Source organism: Anomalospiza imberbis, chromosome 2 (assembly GCF_031753505.1).
Source record: "Anomalospiza imberbis isolate Cuckoo-Finch-1a 21T00152 chromosome 2, ASM3175350v1, whole genome shotgun sequence".
Lineage (NCBI taxonomy): Eukaryota > Metazoa > Chordata > Aves > Passeriformes > Viduidae > Anomalospiza > Anomalospiza imberbis.
The window spans coordinates 63,238,503-63,259,211 of NC_089682.1; the positions used below are offsets into that span (position 1 = coordinate 63,238,503).

At 34.3% G+C, this 20,709-nt stretch overlaps 1 protein-coding gene across 5 annotated transcripts in view; it reads right to left on the reverse strand.

Annotated features, from left to right (window-relative positions):
* The window catches only part of DYNC2H1 (dynein cytoplasmic 2 heavy chain 1), a 146,678-nt gene that overhangs the window by 94,758 nt on the left and 31,211 nt on the right, over positions 1–20,709 (reverse strand). For 4 of the 5 annotated variants that reach the window (XM_068181417.1, XM_068181413.1, XM_068181414.1 and 1 more), the window contains 19 exons: positions 19,832–19,987; positions 18,957–19,216; positions 18,043–18,289; positions 17,193–17,344; positions 16,534–16,678; positions 15,163–15,265; positions 13,762–13,929; positions 13,516–13,640; positions 12,061–12,309; positions 11,165–11,273; positions 10,056–10,169; positions 9,100–9,242; positions 7,729–7,810; positions 6,333–6,487; positions 5,299–5,436; positions 2,918–3,031; positions 1,603–1,763; positions 1,317–1,440; positions 576–697 (listed from right to left, as the gene is read on the reverse strand). In XM_068181417.1, coding sequence (XP_068037518.1) covers positions 576–697; positions 1,317–1,440; positions 1,603–1,763; positions 2,918–3,031; positions 5,299–5,436; positions 6,333–6,487; positions 7,729–7,810; positions 9,100–9,242; positions 10,056–10,169; positions 11,165–11,273; positions 12,061–12,309; positions 13,516–13,640; positions 13,762–13,929; positions 15,163–15,265; positions 16,534–16,678; positions 17,193–17,344; positions 18,043–18,289; positions 18,957–19,216; positions 19,832–19,987 — 2,867 coding nt within the window. The remainder of the gene's footprint in view (positions 1–575; positions 698–1,316; positions 1,441–1,602; positions 1,764–2,917; positions 3,032–5,298; positions 5,437–6,332; positions 6,488–7,728; positions 7,811–9,099; positions 9,243–10,055; positions 10,170–11,164; positions 11,274–12,060; positions 12,310–13,515; positions 13,641–13,761; positions 13,930–15,162; positions 15,266–16,533; positions 16,679–17,192; positions 17,345–18,042; positions 18,290–18,956; positions 19,217–19,831; positions 19,988–20,709) is intronic. The other variant, XM_068181412.1, reaches the window with a different exon arrangement.

Sequence of the window (20,709 nt, forward strand, 5' to 3'; positions counted from 1 at the left end):
AGGACTATGTCTTATCTTTCTGATCCTAAGGAGAAACTTAGAAAGCTTGGTACATGACTGAAAAAGAGGAACTGTATACCTCATAAAATAGCATAGGATTCACTGAGAGAATACATTTTAAGCATACCTGTGATGCTAATTTCTCCCTGACAGCATTCAGCTGAAACAGGTAACTCATGATTGTACAAAAAATATCCAAGGCATAGCTTCCAGGAAAAAGAAACTATTGCACATTTACTTTTTCTGTCGCAGTATGTACATTTTATTACCTCTGGATGAGATTATCTTTTGTTTTTAATAAACTTCAATTCACACAGAATCACAGAACTGTTAGGGTTGGAAATTACCTCTGGAGATCATCTAGTCCAACCCTCTGCTAAAGCAGGATCGTGTCCAGGCACCATTTTAATATCAGAAGACAAGACTCCATAACCCCTCTGGCAGCTTGTTCCAGCGCTCTGTCACCCTCAGGTAAAGAAGCCTTTCCTCAAACTCAGATTCCTCCTTGGCAGCTTCAGTTTCACCCACCACCACTGGAATTAAAAACTCTGATTTTGTAATGGAGTCTAACTTACGCTTCCAAGCCAGCCTTTTCTTTTTCCAAAGGCTGAATTCGTTCTAGAACATGGGAATACTGGATGTTGGCATTCACCCAAGCTGCTAATGGAGCAGCTGCAGCACTGGCTCGTTTAGCATTCTGAAAAATTCAGTACAAGTAAAGTTGTTATTAGAAAGTCCTTGAAGTATAATGTAGAAGAGATAAATACAGGATAAGTAACTGCAATGGATTTTCTAGTTACCAACTTAAATATGCTAATAAGCCAACTCTTCTAATGAACTAATCTTTTAAATTGTTACCAAGATTGTATTGAAGGCCATCAATCCATGTAAAAAACCACAATGGGTATTTTTACAACTATAAAGCTACACTGAAATTAACAAGTTTTAAATCAATGAATGATTTATTAGACTCTTACTGTTACAAGGACACCAAAGGAGACAGTTAGAATCCCCTGGTCTGAGTTTTACTTTATAGCAGTAGAAAAATCTTTGAGTACTTGACTCCATAATGACTTCTTACCCCACCCCTTCACACTCACCAACCAAATTTTCACTTTAGGAGGCAGTATGCAACAGAGTAATCTCTGCTACAACTTTATCTGTTTATACTGACAAATTCTGTTAGCAGAATACATCACTTTTTCTTTAACTGAAGCTCATCCTAAAAAATTTGCTGGCAAACCAGGCAATCATATCTTTTATTTTGGTCATTTTTTGGACTTGTTTTCATTTTACATAATGCAATCAGAAATTACCTTTGGATCAAAAGATGCTCTATTTTTAGAAAGAAGATCTTCAACACTCTCTCGTATTTCTTTTGGAATATTACGGGCATCAAATGATCCTATGTCCTCCCTTACACTTCTTTTGGCCAAGAAACTGTGAAAAGAATTAAATAATTAAGTAAAGAAGAAATGAATGTTAAAAAGGTTATTTCCACATGAAACTGAGGAATTCTGAGCACAAGATTCCTGAATACAACAGAAAGTAGTTCATACTGTAAATTAATGTTTAATTTTAGAGGTTAAACAAAATTCTTACCTCTTCATGCTCACCCAAGATGTATCAAAAATCCCCATCAGCCGCAGAACTCCCTCTAGAATGTCTCTGATTATGTCAGGGGGCATCCGTAGCGACCGTATTTCTAACAATGCCTCTGGCTTTATATTTCCAACAGCTAATTTAGCTTCACTAACCAATGGCTTAAAACATGAAAACACATTAAAAAGAGAGATGAGGATACAAGAAACTGAACATTTCCCATTCCAGTTTTCACAATTTCTTGTTCTTTTTAAATACTTTATTACCTAAGAAACTAACATTGATGTAGATTCATGTTTACAAGTTACTAAAAAATTGCCATGTATTTACTAAGTGATAAGTATACTTCCATATAAAACAGTATAATATAATCCTGACACTGTGATACAGGTATCTTTTAATAATGATGCTAACTACTATTTATAGGCATGACTGGGGATCTCTTTGAAAACATCCACAGAAGTACAGGCCACAAGAGCTTTCACTTTCCAGTAGCTAAACAAATCCTCCACCCTTATCAACAAAGCAACAAAATGGTCAGGAAAGAAAGTTACAGATTATCATTAAAGACTGTGCACACCTTGCACATTCTTCATATTTAGCAAAGACCACAGAATGGGTCTGATCCTGTAGTTCTAAGTCACTTTCAATACAAGGATATAATTCCTTGGTACCTATGATATTTAAAAGGAAAAAAATTAAGGTTTTGCACTGTTCTCTTAGTCTTTAGTATAAATTTAAAATGCACGGTATGAATAATACAGACTAAAAGCAATGACGGAACACACATACCTCCCAAAAACATTTATGCTTAACAGCTGTAAAATCTCTTGAACATGCAATTTGCTGTAGCATCATTAGTATATACACTTTTCAGTACTTAGTAATAACTGTAAATTATTTTCCACTAAACTATTTCCATTCAGCTGATAGTACCAAGCCCTATATTACCAGCTTGATCAAAGCAAAGTAATGTAGTTGGTTTATATAAAATATGAGTAATTGAAAAATATTACATAAAATCAGCAGAACTCAGCTGGAGAGCATGGCAGCACAGAAACAGCAGGTGAAGGCAAGAATTGGTTTGAAAACTCTTTCTGTAATTACTATCTAACAGAACACAAATGCCAGAACGACAATCTCTATTTGCCACATGGAATACTGTTTTCTAATGCATAAAAGTTTTAATATCAAAATAATTTAGAGTAAAAGTTAAGAATTGCAGGGATAAATTCTGCAAAACCATTTTGCACAGCAGGACATAAGTCAGATAAAATCAGACTGCAAAATATTACTGTTCCTTATCAGCTCTTACCTGAACTTCTTTCAGTTCATCTTCAATTTTTCTTTTTCTTCGTTCTATTTCTGCAGCCTCTTCTGCTATTCGGTGTTTTATTTTTTCCATTTCTGCTTTTTGCTCACTAGCACTCTATAAAAAAAATAATTCCTTTAGTTTCCAAATTTACACAGATTTTTTTCCTTTAGGTCTCTTATTTCTTTTAGTCTTCATTACAATAAGTCGCACAATACCAATTACAATAAAATAGCTGAGTCTATTTGATATTAGGAAGGCTGGCTAAGTAAATAAACTACATGGAATAAGCAAAATTTGCTTTTACTGTGTATCCTTCCCTTTCTTTACCACAGACCAGATCTGTACCTTTATCTGTGAGGCTCGTTATGACTTTTTTCTGCTTCCTTCTGATTTTCCATTCCTATGTCAGCCTTCCTCTAAAAGCATAAGGGTGACAGCCTCTGTAACATTCTTACTACATTTGAAAGTACTATTTTCCTGTCATTGTCTTTGTCCTGATCCCATTTCTATTTCAATTTCTTTCACAACACCATTAAAACACTATTTTTCTATCATATTCATAAAAGCACCAGTTTTGGAACTATAGCTTATTAGCCTAGAATTCCTAATCATGGTAAGGATAACTGCCTTATATCATACACGTATATTGTAAATTGTTTGGGTTTACACTTTTTTTTTTCTGGACTTGTCATGTGCCTACTAGTGTCTACAGGCAGACAGTAGCTATTAGCCACCTCCAGGAATCCTAAACACTTCAGTACAACAATTAATATCTAGTACATAAAACTACAGTAGAAAGGACTTCAAAAGTATTTTGTTCGTTGAGGATGAAAGTATAACATAAAATACTAATACTCTGGGCTCAGATCACCTAAAAGATAAAGACAACGAAGACCAGAGTTTGTGTTTTTCCGGAATATAACACATTATCGTCACCAGCAATTGTCAAGCTAAGTTGAAGGTATAGCAGAAGGTAACAGATGCATAAAAGCAGAGAAAATCTTAAAATATTAATAATCCTCTGAGCACTTAACCCAAGCTACAGATCAGCATGTTATTGAAGATTACATTCAAATCCATAAAACATTAGCTACGTAAAACTAGATTAGACATTTCATGCAAATGAACATGTACTGAATGATTGCTCTGAATAAGAAAACCTTAACATTCAGTTCTAGGTCATAAGCTTTTCTCTGAAAGGAGATTAAAAGAGTCTGTATGTCTTAGAGCTCTCTCTGTTATATAAGCTAGATCATTTGAAGTGAGATTAAAATGTTAGAGGGCACCTATGCTAATCTAAATAATCAGATTTCCACTGTAATTTTTCTGATGTCAATGGGGCCATCATTGCTTTTGGCCTATGCTTTGACTTTCTCCTACAGCATAGTATGTGCTACCTACATACCTGTAACTGTACCAGACAACAGCAGATGCAGATTTAAAACTGAAACCATCAACACACCAAGCAATAAATATTATTAAAATCCATGTACAGACAGAGCCTAAAAGTATTAAAAACTGTCTACAGGAAGAGACTTACAAAGAATGGAAGTAATGCACCTTTAAAGCACTGTGAAACAAATGGTTTGAAAGACCAGGCATTTATTCTACTGCATACAGAAAATGTCTTTGACATCAAACTTCAGACCAGATTAAAACAGTAACAAAAAAAAAAAAAAATCCCCAAAAAACCCAACAGTGCAGTGAAAGCAGACTCATTACAGCTTATCCTACATTTATAATTCCAGGAAGTATCAATGTAGAGACCTATTGTCTACATAATTATTTTACTTGACTGAGAAAACACTACTAAAGAAAATTACTGAATTTTGAAAAAAAAAGTCTGCCTCTGAGCTGAAGAATAAAAATTCAAAGAGTGATGAATATAGAAATATTATCTAACCTTCTCTGAGGTTAACTTCTGAGAACCAGACCTCGTGACATACATATTTTCTAATAGTTCACAAATTTAATTCCTGGTATTTGTTACTTAAAATAGTGCTACTTGTAAGTATTTCACTGAAATTTCCTATCCGGGATAAACATAAAACCCATCAGTCTGGATTTACAAAGTTCTAGGAAAACTTTCAGACAGACTAAACTGCAACAGTGAAGGTACAAAACTCAGGTACACAACTCAAGTACAAAACTTGCACAGATCTCTTCCTACTCAGCCAGTTCTAACCTGATTAAAATTACATAATCATCCATCCTGTTGGAACTTTATTCAAGCCTCTGGGCTCATGCCTTCCCTTAGGCAAATTCTTATAAATGCATCAGGTTTTGTAACAGTTGAACATAAAACATAGGCAGTTACCAAAAAGAGAAAATCAGCTTTTTTTTCTTTTTCCCCCCACTTTTGATGTGATTGTATACACCACCTGCATAGATACTGTAATTTCCTGAAGAGCAGCATCAGCTTCATCCTGCTTTGTTTTGAGTAAAATGCTTTGTTCTCCAGCTTTCCTGTTCAGTTCATCTACCAGGGCTTTAGCTTCATTCAGCTTTGAAACACCTGCCTATAAGAGTTTATAAGAAGCAGATATTTAGGAACAAATTTTAAGTGAATTTAAATGAACATTGCTACAAATATGATGGACAAACAAAGAATAATGTAGACTAATCTTTTTTTAAATTATTTTTCATATTTTCTTGATACTATTTAACTTTAAAATTAGATCTGGTATTTCTAGCTGTGTTGCTCTAAGATCTATTACTACAGCCAGAAAATCTCAAAATAATAAACTTTTAATGAAACAAAAATTAGCACATAATCTTTTCCCCAGTAATTCTATAGCATTTTAGTTAACTGATATTAACTCAATGTAACTATATCTCCCCTAAAAGCAAGCCAATAAAAATTAAACAGAAATTAAATAAAACAGAATGAAATAAAATAGATAATCTGATTTCTACATATTTGTACTCTAAAAAACATATATATATATATATATAAAATAAAGTTTCAATTATGCTCAAAATTAACTATTTTCTTTATTCACATTTTATACCTTGTTTACTTAATGCTAATTGTATAATACCAATATTTCAAGACATATTTGAAAAAAACAATTATCTGGAAGATATTTTGATTTAAGATAAACATCTCTAATTTCCAGTAAATTATTACCTTTATTTAACAGAGCATTTAACAAGAAAATATGCCCAGTCTGATACATTCTTGAGGAATAGTATTAACAAAAACAAGAAAACCACTTTTCACTCTTCCGGGCTCTTGAACAGAGAAGAGCATTAAGACTGAAACGAGTTCTCTCCAGAAACCACAGCATGAGCATTTGCCAATAGAGGACATATCACATAACCATGCTAGCAGCTACAGCTCATTAATGCAAGAGACATTTCTTAATGCAAGAACATATTGAAAAGCCATATGTTAAGTGTTTTAAGCACATACCTGCAAGTGGTTCTGCCTTTTTATTAGCTCTCTTCTTTTACTGCTATTGATGGTACTGTATACATGAAGGAATGTCATATACCTGCTAGGCGTTGCTCCATATATTTTACATGATTCATGGATTGCCAGAAATGACTTCAGAAAATCAGAATGACCTGCACATCATTTGTTATACAGATAAAATTATACTGAATTTTATCTTACATTGAAATAACTAAGAAAAAGCAAGAGATTATGCTTCCTTTTCGAGATATGAATTAAGAGTATTCAAAATAGCACAAAGACTATACTTTTTTTAAGTACTCTCAGGAAAACAACATATAAATACATTTGAAATGCCTATTTCTCAGAAGGAAATACACTGAAATTGTTTGATGTTTGGAAAAGCAAGCAAAATTAATTGCAGACCACTAAAGGCTAATGGTATAAGAAACTACTTCCACAAAAATTGAATTTTAAAATACTTGGGACTGTTTTAGAAATAAAGCCCATGTGTTTTTGTCTTCTCCCTTATCTCTGATGACAGGCAAAGAAAAGGTTTTCCTGCCATTCAGTTTACTGAACAGTTTCTCAAAAAAAGTTTAAAGATACTGTAAAATAAACTGCATTACCCTACAAAAGAAAAAAAATTGCTAAAGCATATCTATATATAAATGAATGTCTCTAATAAATACTGCGGCCTAGATTAATTACGATGATCTAGGATAAAGAGGGATGGTAATGTGAACACCAAATACTATTTTTGCCCATTATTCTGTTTGGTCTATTAAAAAGCCATATACACCAAGAAACTCCAAGTGATCCACTTACCATCTTATATTCTGTTAGTTCCATGACCTCTAAGCGCTACTTTTATAGAAAGTTCCTAAAACTAGTATTCTGCAAGTGAGCACTGACACTGGTCTCTTAGATTATGTTTGAGACACTCTTTTCAACACGACTATATTTGAAGCATTATGATAAAAACTAATTATTCTGAAAAAGGAGCATTACTTACAACAAAGCAGATTTTGAAATTAATAAAGTAAAATGAAAATCTACAAAAAGAATAATGAACTATATAAACTAAAAAATTCTCAAAACATCAAATGTTCAGGTTCTGAAGTAATATCCACATAGAAGAAAGACACTGACCAAAACAAGACACAGCTAAGTCAGCATATAAAATTGAATATATACAGTGACTGCTTGCGACAGAAGAGACTGCATATGATCAGCCAGGATATATGTTCCAGACCAATGTTCCCTTGTGCAAAATGCCTGCCATCTGAACAACACCAAAATCTATCAATATGCTAGTAAATACATACTCAAACTATCTATGTTATTATCTATGCCCAACAGGGGATCAAGTGTTTAATAACAATAATAACTAGTAGGTCTACCAAAATATTACCTAAATGTTTTTTCTTAACTTCTTTATGTGTTTTTCCACTCTTTTCTTGTTCATCTGAATCACACAGAAGCATTTCAGGTATCTAAAAAACCACAAGATTTTTTGCATGAAAATGATGAACAATGACAGTTTAAGTTAAAATTTAAAAAAAAAAAAAAACCACAAACCTTCAATCTAGTTTCTCCTTTGAAAAGACTGATAATGATACACTTAGAATAAGGAATGTAAAGAATACTACTAGCATTAGAAAGATAAATTCTGCCTTTCCATGTCACTGATAACTTCCTTTTCTCTCAAGTGGAAGATAGTTTCCTAGATGTAAGAAGGAGCAACTAATTCCCAGAGGACCTATCAAAAGCACAAATGTAGAAGCTTTAAAAGTATATATAATTCAAGAGGAAATAAGACAGTCTTAATCCACATTCTGCCCATGTACTTATTACCCAATAACTGACCTTCATTGAGATCACTCAGAGAGGGGAACAGGATGATGGCAACGCTGTGCTGGTGCTGTTTATGTTAGTGCTTAAGAGTTCTGTTTGTGCTACTCTGTGTGACAATCACATTCATATATGTGCATGGGCTTCCCACGGGGTCACAGACTCCTTCAGATGCTTCTACCTGCTTCAGCATGGGGCCCTCCATGGGCTGCAGGTGGATCTCTGCTCCACTGTGGACTTCCATGGGCTGCAGGGGCACAGGGGCACAGCTGCCTCACCATGGGCTGCAGGGGAATATCTGCTCTGACACCTGGAGCACCTCCTGCCCCTCCTTCTGCACCGACTCTAGGGTCTACAGGGATGTTTCTCTCATGTTTTCTCACATCCTCTCTCTCTGGCTGCTGTTGCTCCTGTATGGTAACTTCTTGCCACTTGTTAAATGTTATCCCAGAGGCACTGTCACCACTGATGCTGGGCTCAGCCTTGGCCAGCAGCACATCCTTCTTGGAGCCAGTTGGCACTAACTCCACCTGATATGGGGGAAGCTTCTGGCAGCCTCTCACTGAAGTAACCCCTGCAGGCCAGGCCAATACCAAAACCTCATCACAGAAACAAAATGCAATTGGCTTTAACATTTTGCTTGTAGTCTGTATTTTGTTCTTAAATGCTGTGTTTAATCAGAGTCACAGTAGTCAGCATGTTGTTCAAGTCAGCCCACAGAGAGAACAAAACATGTTACTGGTAAAATAACAATGCTAATAATACTTCACTGTTCTGCAGAATTTTCCATCTTTGTAAAAGTGTACAAAGGAATTAAATAAGTACAGTGATAACTATTCCTTCACAACCTTAAATATTTTGACCTTATGTACCAGAGCTCACTTATATTTAGAGATACTAATTTAAGTAAGTCCCAATTAATGCAACTTACCTTTTTCATACTGTCTTCTGACCAGGTTTCCATCCATAAAACCTGACATTTCTTATACAGTGCTGGATTACTTTCACAGTTTATTGTGAAATTTAAATTGGTAGAATCCATGATCAAGACAACGTGCAGATTTTGTTGGATCCCTAAGAAAATGTAACAATTTTAGTACATAACAATCTGACTACATGATGGTAGATTTATTGCAAATACAACATTATTTACTTTCTTTCAAATACTTATCACAAGGTAATGTCTAAAAAAAAAGAGCCTATAACATCCAATCACACTAGATCAGGAATGTTTATAAGTAGAACCTTACTAATTTCCATGAATTCTCATTATGTATACTACAGTATATTTTTTAATTCTGAAGAGCTGACTGTATTCAAGTAGAAAGCACTAGTTCTCATTGTAATTCATATAGACCAATAAAACCAGTCAGAAGTAGTTCCATGGCTGACTACTATGACTGTATTCTTCCAGTCATATTCTTTGATTTATTTCTGAACTATTTAATTTTCTCATTGGGCCAAGGAAGAAACACAAATAATTAAGAAACCTATTTGAAAACTTGCTTATAATTACTCAGAATCAAAGTGATTTCTTGGCATAATTGACAAATAGAAGAAATCTCTGTTACTAGATATATATAGAAGCTATACAAACCAGAAAATAATGGAAACAAAAGCTTTCTTCCTTCTAATTACTTTCAACAGTAGATTTTGTAACATTTGTGTAACATTCATCAATATAAAATTTCAGACAGAAAAATAAATTTTCAGCTGAGGATTCTGTGCCCTTGAATCTCACAAATATTACTCCTTCCTGCTCTTTAATAACTAATTAAAAGTTAAAACTCCACATAATAAAAAGACCATGTTAGAAATTATTTGTCCATTATTAGACCACTTTTTCTACTTCATATTTAATTATAACTTATAACTGTATTGACATACGGTATTTGAAATAGTTGAATATTGGTCCTGTAAATCCATCTTGTGAAGCTTGATCCTTCAGAGGAGACAGCAATGCTTCTAATTCTTCTACTTTATACAGCCCAGGAACTTCTCCTATTTCAAGAATGAATTCGAGTCAGATAAAATACACTATAATTCTTTAAATTGATTTGAAGGCCTCCCTTAAATCCTCTGTATAAATAATTCAAATTTCATAGTTTTCACCTCTATACCTTCTTGACTATTATCCCATGTACTTAATAATTCTTTTCATGATATCATGAAAACAAAAAAACAAATTACACTGATTCTATTTATCATTCTACTTTGTTTACATTGCTGAAATGTATTTGAAAAAAGATCTTTCAAATATACCCAAAGACAGTGACCCTGTACTGCATACAAAACAAATCAAACCAAACTGTCATACACCAGGACACAGGAACATGAAAGTGAGTAGTCGTCTAGATCCTCAAAGTTTTAACAATGGATTATGAAAATCTGATACTGTAAGTAGATCTGGGGTAGCACCTGAGAGATAAGAAAATCTGGTGCTCTTATTGATCAGCTCTTGAACTACTGCAGTTCCATAAAAAACATTTAGCAACTTTGACTCAGTCCTTCAGTGATCCTTTCTCTGATCCAGGAACAAAGCTGGACAGCAAAATAAAGTCACTTTTGTTATTTGTTATTGTTGTTTATCATCTCACTACCTCCAGAAAAGTGAGCTTTTCTGGTGACAATTTAATTACAGAACTCAGTCTGCACAATCTAGTAAAGCCTTAGAGTTTTGAGTTTTATTATAAAAAGGAAGTGGTGGAGTAGAATGCATTTTCATTTTGCTATTATACTGTTAGCAAGAACTCCTTTAAAATTAATTAGAGGAACTGAAAGCACCTGTACTATAGGGTAAATTCTTTAATTTACCAAACAACTAAGTGAACCTTGAGTCAGGTTCTTACATACAAGTACTCTAATTAAAACAGCATAGAAAGCTAACTAAACCTTCTGATAGATGCATAAAGTTAGAAAACATTGTCTAATTCTGCCTCGTTGAGCTAAGTCTGTGTGGTAAAAGTAGTACCATACTCTCTTTGGACTTGACTCACCGGAGGACAGTAAACTGTTGACCATCTCCAGGAAAGAGGAATGAATAAACTGATAGTCTTCGAGCAGCAATACCACCTGCTGTGCTTCAATGCCTGCAAGCTCCATCACCTAGAAGCAGGGAAGACATTTAAATCTCAGTGTATTGTTCAGGAGAGAATGATAATCATACAATATCCTGAGTTGGAAGGGACTGACAAGGATCATAATCTTTCCTTGACTAGATATTACATACCTATTTTCTCCACAGCATCTATGCTATTATATATTTACAAAAGATTTCCAGGTGATTCAGTTAAGAGATAGCAAATATAAAGAACATTTTACCTAGATATACAGCTTAGTAATGAAAAAATAATTAAAATAGACTCTTTCATAGAATCTATTTATGTATATGACTCAATGTTAGAATTGCATCATTCTTTTGTGTAGGCAAAGATCTAGAATTTTCTTTAGCATAGCTGAAGGTAATGAAAAACTGTTGATTCAAGGCTTGCATCTGGTTTAAATAATATGTACACTTTCATCAGTCACTAAAATTTTATTTGATTCAACTACTATTAACTGGCAAATCATAGTAGAGATAGAAAATAAAAGTATATGCCAACATGGAAATATATACATGAAAAAGCCTTTCACATAAATATTCACATAAACTTTATAAGTTCTACAACAATCAAAAAGACCTCTGGTATTCCAAAAAGTGGAGTTTCAATTAGTTACTGTAAAGAACAGTACACACACCTAGAGTGAGAATTTCTAAAAAATTACTTGCTATTTTAGAGTTTCATTTTTCTTCTTGCACAACCTTTTGTGTCCTTCAAAATTCCCACATTCTTTATTTTTTCTTTAACATGCACCTACAGCATTACAAAATAGAACAAACTGAGTGACTTACATATTTAAGATCAGATTTGAACTGCTTCAGCTGATAACCTCTGGAAATTTTGGGAGTAACCAGAACAGCTCCATGCATATGACTAACTAAAGAGGTAACTGTCCGACGACCTACACCACTCCGTCCTGCCAGAAGAAGTGATCCTCCAGGAAAACTCAGCACTCTGTCTACTTTGGACATATAACTGAGGAATTCATGGAACAGTAAAATATCTATCTCTTTTTTGTCCCGTCCATAATGAATTATACCCTATTAAAAAAAAAAAAAAAAAAAAAAAAAAAAAAAAAAAAAAAAGAGGAAAAAAAATCTGATCACTAATAATAAATATAAGCAGCGAGATATGAAAACATCCAACATTTAAACATTTAGAAAAGAAGGGTTTAAAAGCTTGAGAGACCACACTGGACTTCATTCAGAAAAAAAATATTTTTGTCACAGAATTTAGAAATCTCACATACTCTTTATGAGTAATAAATATAACAATAATGAACATATCACACTACTCCCAGCACCAGAACACCTTGGAAGTCTTTGATATATTGAAATAGGAATCTACCACTGAACTAATTAAAATTGAATAATGGACCAGAACTAAGTCTGAGCTGTGCCTCTGATTACAGATTAATTAATAACTCAGGAGAGTGTTTTAGGCACCTAATTGCTGCATAATTGCAGGATATGGAAGTTCCTAGCGAAAGACACACAACAACAGATCCTATGATTAAATTATGACCTTGTTTTATACTCATTAAAACCTCATCTTTGAAGCCCAATGTAATTGTGCAGTTGGGGAAAAAAAAAAAAAAAAAAAAAAAAAACAACAAACTCCCTGCTTACTGAGGCTATTCAATTTCATAATTTCCAATACATTGTATTGGTTACAAGTTGGCACTTAAGGAGAGGTGGTAGATTTGGTAGATTCCCATCTGCAGTCCATCAAACACTATGACTAAGAGGGACAATCTCAAAACTCTCACCCTAAAAATCAGACAGCATAGAAAAGTTAAAATGCTTGCATTTTCTCATCAAGCTCACTTTTTGTACTTTACTGTACTTTACTGTACTTACAAATCTCCAGCAGTTCTTCAAACAAGAATTATGTTACCATATTTCAAACTCAAAAAGAAATCATTTAATAAAACACTGAGGTACTCAAACAATACAAAGATATATATGCACATAAATGTTTCTCAAAATGTTGGTTCATCAGACTGTTGTAAATCAGCAGCAAATGCAACTGATGTCCTTTCGTCAACATAACCTTGCTACATGATACTTCCTACTCTCTGCCATATAACATCACAGGTCTTCCCTCCAGCAAATGCAAAAGGTGATTCTTTGAACAGGAGGCAGCCCCCACCATAAAAATGGTTGCTTGCATTTTACTCTTAGCCAAAACCGTCTAGAAGCCTTGCTGTGAACCCTTGCTGTGTATATTCTTTAATCATGCCTCACTTTTTGAGTAACATCTTTCAGGTCTGTTGAGTTTACTCTGCCAAGTGGCCTCCCATGTGGTGGTAGTGCCTGGCCTGGTGTGGTGAATGCCTCTTGGCACGCTCCCCAAGTTACATAAAAGGTATCTGTGGAAAAAAAAAGGAAACTTTTGAAACTTCAGGTGTTCAATTCATATGCTATCTAATTTGACTAGGCATTTCCTAAAAAAATACTTCAGATTTGTGCGGTATGCTTCAAGTGGCTTACCTGCCATATTGTCCAGAACATCTGAGCCCCAATCACCTTGAAACACATTGGTCAAAATGTTATCAAATACTTGAAGTTCTTTCATGCCAACAATTCTGTCACGGAACAAGCGGCATGCTTCATAAGCAAGAACTTCCAATACAAAGTCTGCAGTTTGTATCAATGAACCTACAAAATTTAATAGAGAATTAATTTTAGATATTTATAATAGATTTTCAAACTTCCACTTTAAAATATGAAATTGAAAATGAGCAAGAGAAATTACATACCAGCAGGAGAGCATCGGTAAGGAAGAAATAAGAGAAAAATTAAATATTATGAAGTGCTTTTTAATAATTTCTTTATGGATCATTACAAGATAAAATGAAATATATTCTATTAAAGCAAGTTCTCTCTATTAAAACAAGTGTCAGCTTCTAAGAAAAATGAGCAAGGTGTTGCACACAAAGTTAAAATTAAAAGTCAGTTTTCCAGGCAATGAAACCAAGAAAATCCAAAAGACATTTTTAAATGGGAAGAGAAAGACTGATAACAAATACTAAAAAAATAATAAATACCCAAAACAGTTTGTATTAGAAAATGCCAATAGAGATTCCAAATCTTAAATACTCCTCACAAAAGTAAAAAGGAAGGTGAATAAACAACAAACTTTGTTGTTCATCCCTGGAAAAGCACATGCACATGTCAACATTAGATACAACTAAGAAGTCCTTTAATCAGTTGAGATTACCCATTCATTGATTATCAGTGCAGCTTTTCAGACACTATTCAAGCTGCATTTACAATCTCATGATCCCAGAAAATAAGTGGAAAGGGAGCACAGCATTCTTATCACTTTTATCCTCTTTAAGCAGCCCTCTATGCAACTTTCTAATGAATGTAAGAGCTAAAACATAATAAGTAATTGCTCATGATGTAGTAATAATACCAATTTCAGAGGCAAAAACAAGACTAGAAAGCAGCCTATGAAGTATGTGTATACACCAGGTTTATACAACCAGGTACAGCAGGACAAGAATGAGAGGCAAGGCTCTAGGAATCCAGAAAACAACACATATGCTCAAAAAAACCTCAACACAAACCACAAAAACCCACAGAACAAAACAGTGAAGAGTAGGGGACACAGTTCAAATTCCCATAGTAAGAATGCAGTCCCAAACTATTAACTTCCCTTAAACCATAAATAGCTCCCACACGTATTTTAAAACATCATTGTATTTTTTTTACACTTGTTTACTCTTATGTTATGGAATGAACTGTCGAGCATTTTTTTCCCTCTATTGAGTTACAGACAGTTCAGTTTAAAAAGATCAATGTGGAGCCAACAGAAAGACCGACATCAATAATAATCTAGGCCATTTTAGAACTACTTTATTAATGAAAACCAAGTAAGTGACTTACCACCTTCTAAATCGTATCTGAATAAACCAAGAACCCACTGAGTAAGAATACATGGTGTAAAAAGGTAATGACTGTGATCGTCAACTGTGAATTTTGCTCGTACCTAAAAATGGGAGTTAAGGAAAGGAAAAAAAAATGGTATTGTAAAATGCAAAGTACTTTTCTAAGGTACCAGATAGATTAGTTTTCTAGCTGGTGAGCATTTCGATATTTTATGAATGCACTTCTTGTTTAAATCTTGTTTTCTGACCACGAAAGATTTTTCTCAGAACATTTTTTCTGTACCATTTTGCAACTGAAACAACTGCACATCTCACCTAGGATTGTTAGTGCAGTATTATTAGAAAAATATATATTTTTTTAAACAATACCATATATGAAACACAAAGGTAATACTGAAATGTAATAAAAACCTACCTAAATTATTAACATTTTCTCACTAAACCCTACCTAATTTAGTAATACTTTCTCACTACAAAATACTTCACACTTACTCTTCTCCCAGAGAGGATATTCAAATTTCAACTACATCTTTAATTCAAGGAATAACTTCTTTCATCAGTTATTTGATTACAGTGTAATGAGACAAACTCATATTTCTTGGAATACATCAGTAATGTCGTATGAAACTCCTGCTAAGAGGTGCATGCCAGCCAGTGACTAAACCCACATTGTAGTCAAAAGGATCAAGTCTGTATCATGCTTCTGCCTGGATGGAGACATTCATACATTCCACAGCAAGCACCACCCAGTACTTTCCCCAATAAGGCTATGTACTCATTAAGAAAAGCGAGTAGTTAAGCATTTTGCTAGATAGACGTTCTTAAAATTTCAAATGGGAGGCTAAAATGAACTTGTGTCCCATTCTAAATACCTGCTTTTAACAGTTGTACATAACATTGTACATTAACATGTACATAACAGTTGTACATTAACATTGTAATAGGTAGTCCTTGATATTTGTAAAGGATGCCACCCTCGTATCTCCTGTGTGCATAACAGCATCCATAACACCTGGACACACAATCACCTGCTGCACTGTCTCCTCATCCATTAAGTAGGAAAACACTACTATCCACATTTATAAATCAGGAACTAAAAGTATAGAAGTGTTAAGATGAATGCCAAAATCCTAAAACAAATCTGTGGGAAAGCAAGAGCACTCACTGCTTGCTCTGCTAGCTTCTAATACCTAGGATTCTCTGAAAATAAGAAGTTCCAAAACTGGTATCAACTTTATTAAAAAGATAGAAACTTAGATTTTAATACTGATAAACATTTTTACTCGTTTGTTAATATCAAAAGCTTATTACTTGTAATAAAATATCTGAATTCGCCATCTCCTTGAAGAAATAAAAAAGGTTTCCATACCTGTTGATAGATCTGAACCATAGATCCTGCTAGCTGGTGTATTTTTGGTAAAGAACCCCAAACAGGGTGATTCTTTAGGTTTTTCTGTAGTACAGGTTCCAAGTAGGCACTATAAATAGTTTGGAGCTGCTCTCGTTCTGGATAGCTAAAAAAGGGAAAACCCTAGTCATTATGGACTTTTTAAATTTAATTAAATCTGAGTTAAACTTACATACACAATTACTGAGAAATTTCATTGAATAGCATTTCCATCCAGCAGCTAAGAAAAATTATCATTTTATTGCATTAGACTACTCTCAGAAATTTTCTAAATACATCTGTTGATATGATCAAAAATAAATAAACTCCAATTTCTCTAACTTTTTCACCAAATACCACCTTAACATAAACCTGCAGAAAGCAGTTTACTGCAAGCAAAATTATCCAACAGGAAATAGACTTCAAACACTTCACTACCAACAGGCAGCTGTGGATTCCTCTTAGCTGGACTCTGGTGCCAAGAGGTACCAAATAGCACCGAATCTGACAATCACAAACTGTGAGAAAAGATGAAAGACTAGACCAGCCACATCTTTGTAAAGACTAAATTGACAAGAGGTTCTTGTAAAGAGAGGCTGAATCTGAATTCTGAGAGTTAAGACTTATTTACATATACTTACTCAATTGCACAGAGACGAACAATAGAGGTAAACCTGGAGGTAAGCTTATGTCTTCCTAATTGTCCTCCAGCTGACATGGAAGCCACAATTTGGATGTTTTCTAAACCAACCCATTCCAGATTTTCATCATAAAATCCTTGATATGTAAGAACCTTTAATAATTAAATAAATGCTTCATTAAAGGAAAGTCAACAGAGTATCATACAAAATAAAATATAATAAAATAGTGATAAGTATACCATTATTTCTGCTTTCTTAATTGCCTGAGGTGTCTTAAAATTTACAATTTTGTCATCTGCAGATTTTCAGGACTCCATTATCCCGACCACTAATGAAGATGTTAAACAGATCATGGCTTCCAAGTAGACTCTGTACCACTGACAATCACCCTCTGGGCCTGGCTTTTCAGCCAGCTTCCAGCCCACCTCACTATCTGCTTATGCAGCCAGTATCAACAGCTTTTTTTGTGAGAATCTTTTGGGAGACAGCATCAATGGTCTTAGTGAAGTCCAGGTAGACTATATTCACTCTCTTCCCCTCATCAAGCATGACTTGTCCCTGCTGAATCCATGCTGACTGCTCCTGGCAATCTTTTTGTCATTCTTATGTCTACTGCACTGTAACTCATTGAGATGAGTGCTGTCTTTACTTGTTTATAAATATCAGCCAAATAAAAATGGTATCTTATTTCTGGCTGACACCTACATAGTCTATTAAAAAACAAAACTAATGCCAATACAGGAGGCAGGATTTTAACATCAAAATCAATCAATGTAGGTATTTACTACATACACTAAATTTTATCCAGTATACTTGAGTCTCTTTATAAATAATAGAAATAAGTGTTCACCTGCTGCAGAAAAGCCACAAGAGTGCTTGTTCCCCATTTATCAGGTTTGGGTAGATTGATGTCTTTTAAGTACAAAACAAGCCTTTCACAGTCCTTTGGTCGGTACACTCGTCCAGTGTTTGTGCTGATTACAATGCAAGTTTGACTTAATTTCTGTAGAAGATGTTGGGAAGTAGTCTGTGCACTGCAGTGAACAGTGGCGATCTGAGCGGAGCGGAGCTGAGAAAATGCATAGTGAAGCAGCATCCTAGAAAACCAAAGATGCACATACATATAGGCATAAATTAAATTAAAATGCTGTGCATCCAAGGATATTTTATAGTTTTTAAAATAAAATGCATATGCTAGATCCTATATTAATGGAATAGGTGGAGCATGAGGTTTGCTGAATTCAACATTCTTGCCTTTAAAACACTAACATTTTCTATTCATAAAATTCAATGGAAGTGTAGTGTATACAGCTACACAGTACAAACAGCTAATTTAATACCTTGGTTTAGTGACCCAAACCATCTAAATAAGGAGTTCAATAAAGGCAACAAGATGTGCTAAATTGAGTTGCCTGCACAAGGCATCTAGAGCCTCTTGAAATGAGACTGGATCTCACGTGCCTCTAAGCTGTTGCTCCATGACAGTAGTTTTCCAAAGAACTTGTTTCATATCTAAAAACTACATTCAGATATCTTAGATGCATAGTGACAGTCTGTGAACTCTCCCTGTAGAGAGTGTGAACTCTCCTGTAGAACTTTGTAATAATTTACTTATTTGCCACTACACAAAGTTTGTTTAGTTAATGACTTAAACAAGTCATATTCTATCAGAAAGTCATATGACAAAAGCATTATTAAAAAAATTACAAATTCTGTCAAACAACGAGAAGTATATTTTTCTATAAAGTAGTAACTATTTTTTACCCCTTTCCACATCCTTCAGGACCCACAAGAATAAATGGTTGCTTATTATTAATGTCTAGCCATGGTCTAAAGTAATCTAAACCTCTCTGCATGTCAGGGGTTTGGATGACAGGAAGTGTTTGGAGATTACTGAAGTCTTCAGCTGTTAGGTTTTGAGGTTTTTTCAGCTGATACAGCATTAGCTCTCCAGTGTCAGTGTCATAATATGTGTCTAGGGGCTTCCTCGGATCAGGAGGAGACTCTTGTGCCCAACTGAAGACCTTTAAAAAAATAAAAATAAAGCTTCAGTTAAATCCATACTCCTAACAACAAGATCTACCATTTCAAGCTAGTCTAAAGAATGTTGAAAGAATACTTATGTAAAATCAGACATGTAATTCTTAAATTTAATAGTTTGAGCTGTCTTTGAAAATTAAATCATATCATGCATATGCCTCATGATTAAGTATTTAACTAAACAATAATATATTACTCTTCCATTTTTCATAATGTAAAGAAATTAAATTAAATTGTATCTAGAAAACCTTTAATTTTTTTTTTATATTAGGCTTCCTAATAAGAAGAATACCTAAGACTACCTCCCTGATGAGGTGCAAAGTCCTGTTTCTATTTCAAGTATTCCGAACAGAAAAAAAACCCACAAAAATAAATCTGAATTACATAAACAATTCATATAGAAAAACACAATCTGCTGCAGTGGGTCCTGGAACTAAGCAGTATGGACAAGGGCATTTCACCATCTCTTGGTTCAGGACCAAAAGATTGCTATCTGGGATGGATGAAACGTACCAGTGACACATAAAACATTCCTTCACTTCTCAGGCATTTCCCTACAGATTACACAAATCAAAATCCAATTAGAGCACAGAGATTACCTCTTTTGCAAATTCTTGTCGTGACTTCATGTTGAGATTGCCACCAAGACCACGTAACAAGTTAATAATAAACTGTCCATGATCAGTACTTCCATGAAGATGAGACAGTCCATTCATCACAGTTCCAACCAAACTTGTTTCCACTACAAAGTCATTCTGTAAATTGCAATTTGTAGTAGATTTAAATATATTCCTCAATATAAATGTGATGTGTTGCTATCATGCTTTTATTACACATGGCATGTTGACATTTACACAAATGAGGAAAAATCTCAACACTGCTATTGTTCTAGAAAATTCACATGACATTAAATTATTTCTAAGGATTGATTTGGTGGAATTAATTCCAGACTATGAGTTAATGTAATTTAGGATAAGCAATGAGAACTTTCCTCACAGATTTTGAGAATCTATGAAGAATAAACACAACTGTACACTGGAAATCTTCCTTTTGAACAGATTATTTATGGATTTTGCTCTTTGGCACCAAAGGGAATTTGCAGCCTCAGGAGCAATGCCATAGCTTTTACTTTTAGACTTTAAAAGTCTAAAAAATGCCATGGGCAAAAGAACTAGGAGGAAAAATAATTAGAAGAAGACAATAGGACCATGTATGTTCCCCAGGAGGAGATAATGCACGTCTCTTAAACACTAGCACACTGGCCACAGCACTGGGGAATTCTCCTAAAAAATATTTTCAGCACATGAGCTACTTGATCAATGCAAATTCAACTCCTCCAGAAGAGAAGTCTGGGAAGCAGCATTAATGGGGTCACAGCACCAAGCCTGCCAGAGTACAAGAAGGGTTTGGACAATGCTTGCAGGTGCATGGTTTGATTCTTGGGGATGTCCTGTGCAGGTCCAGGAACTGGACTTCA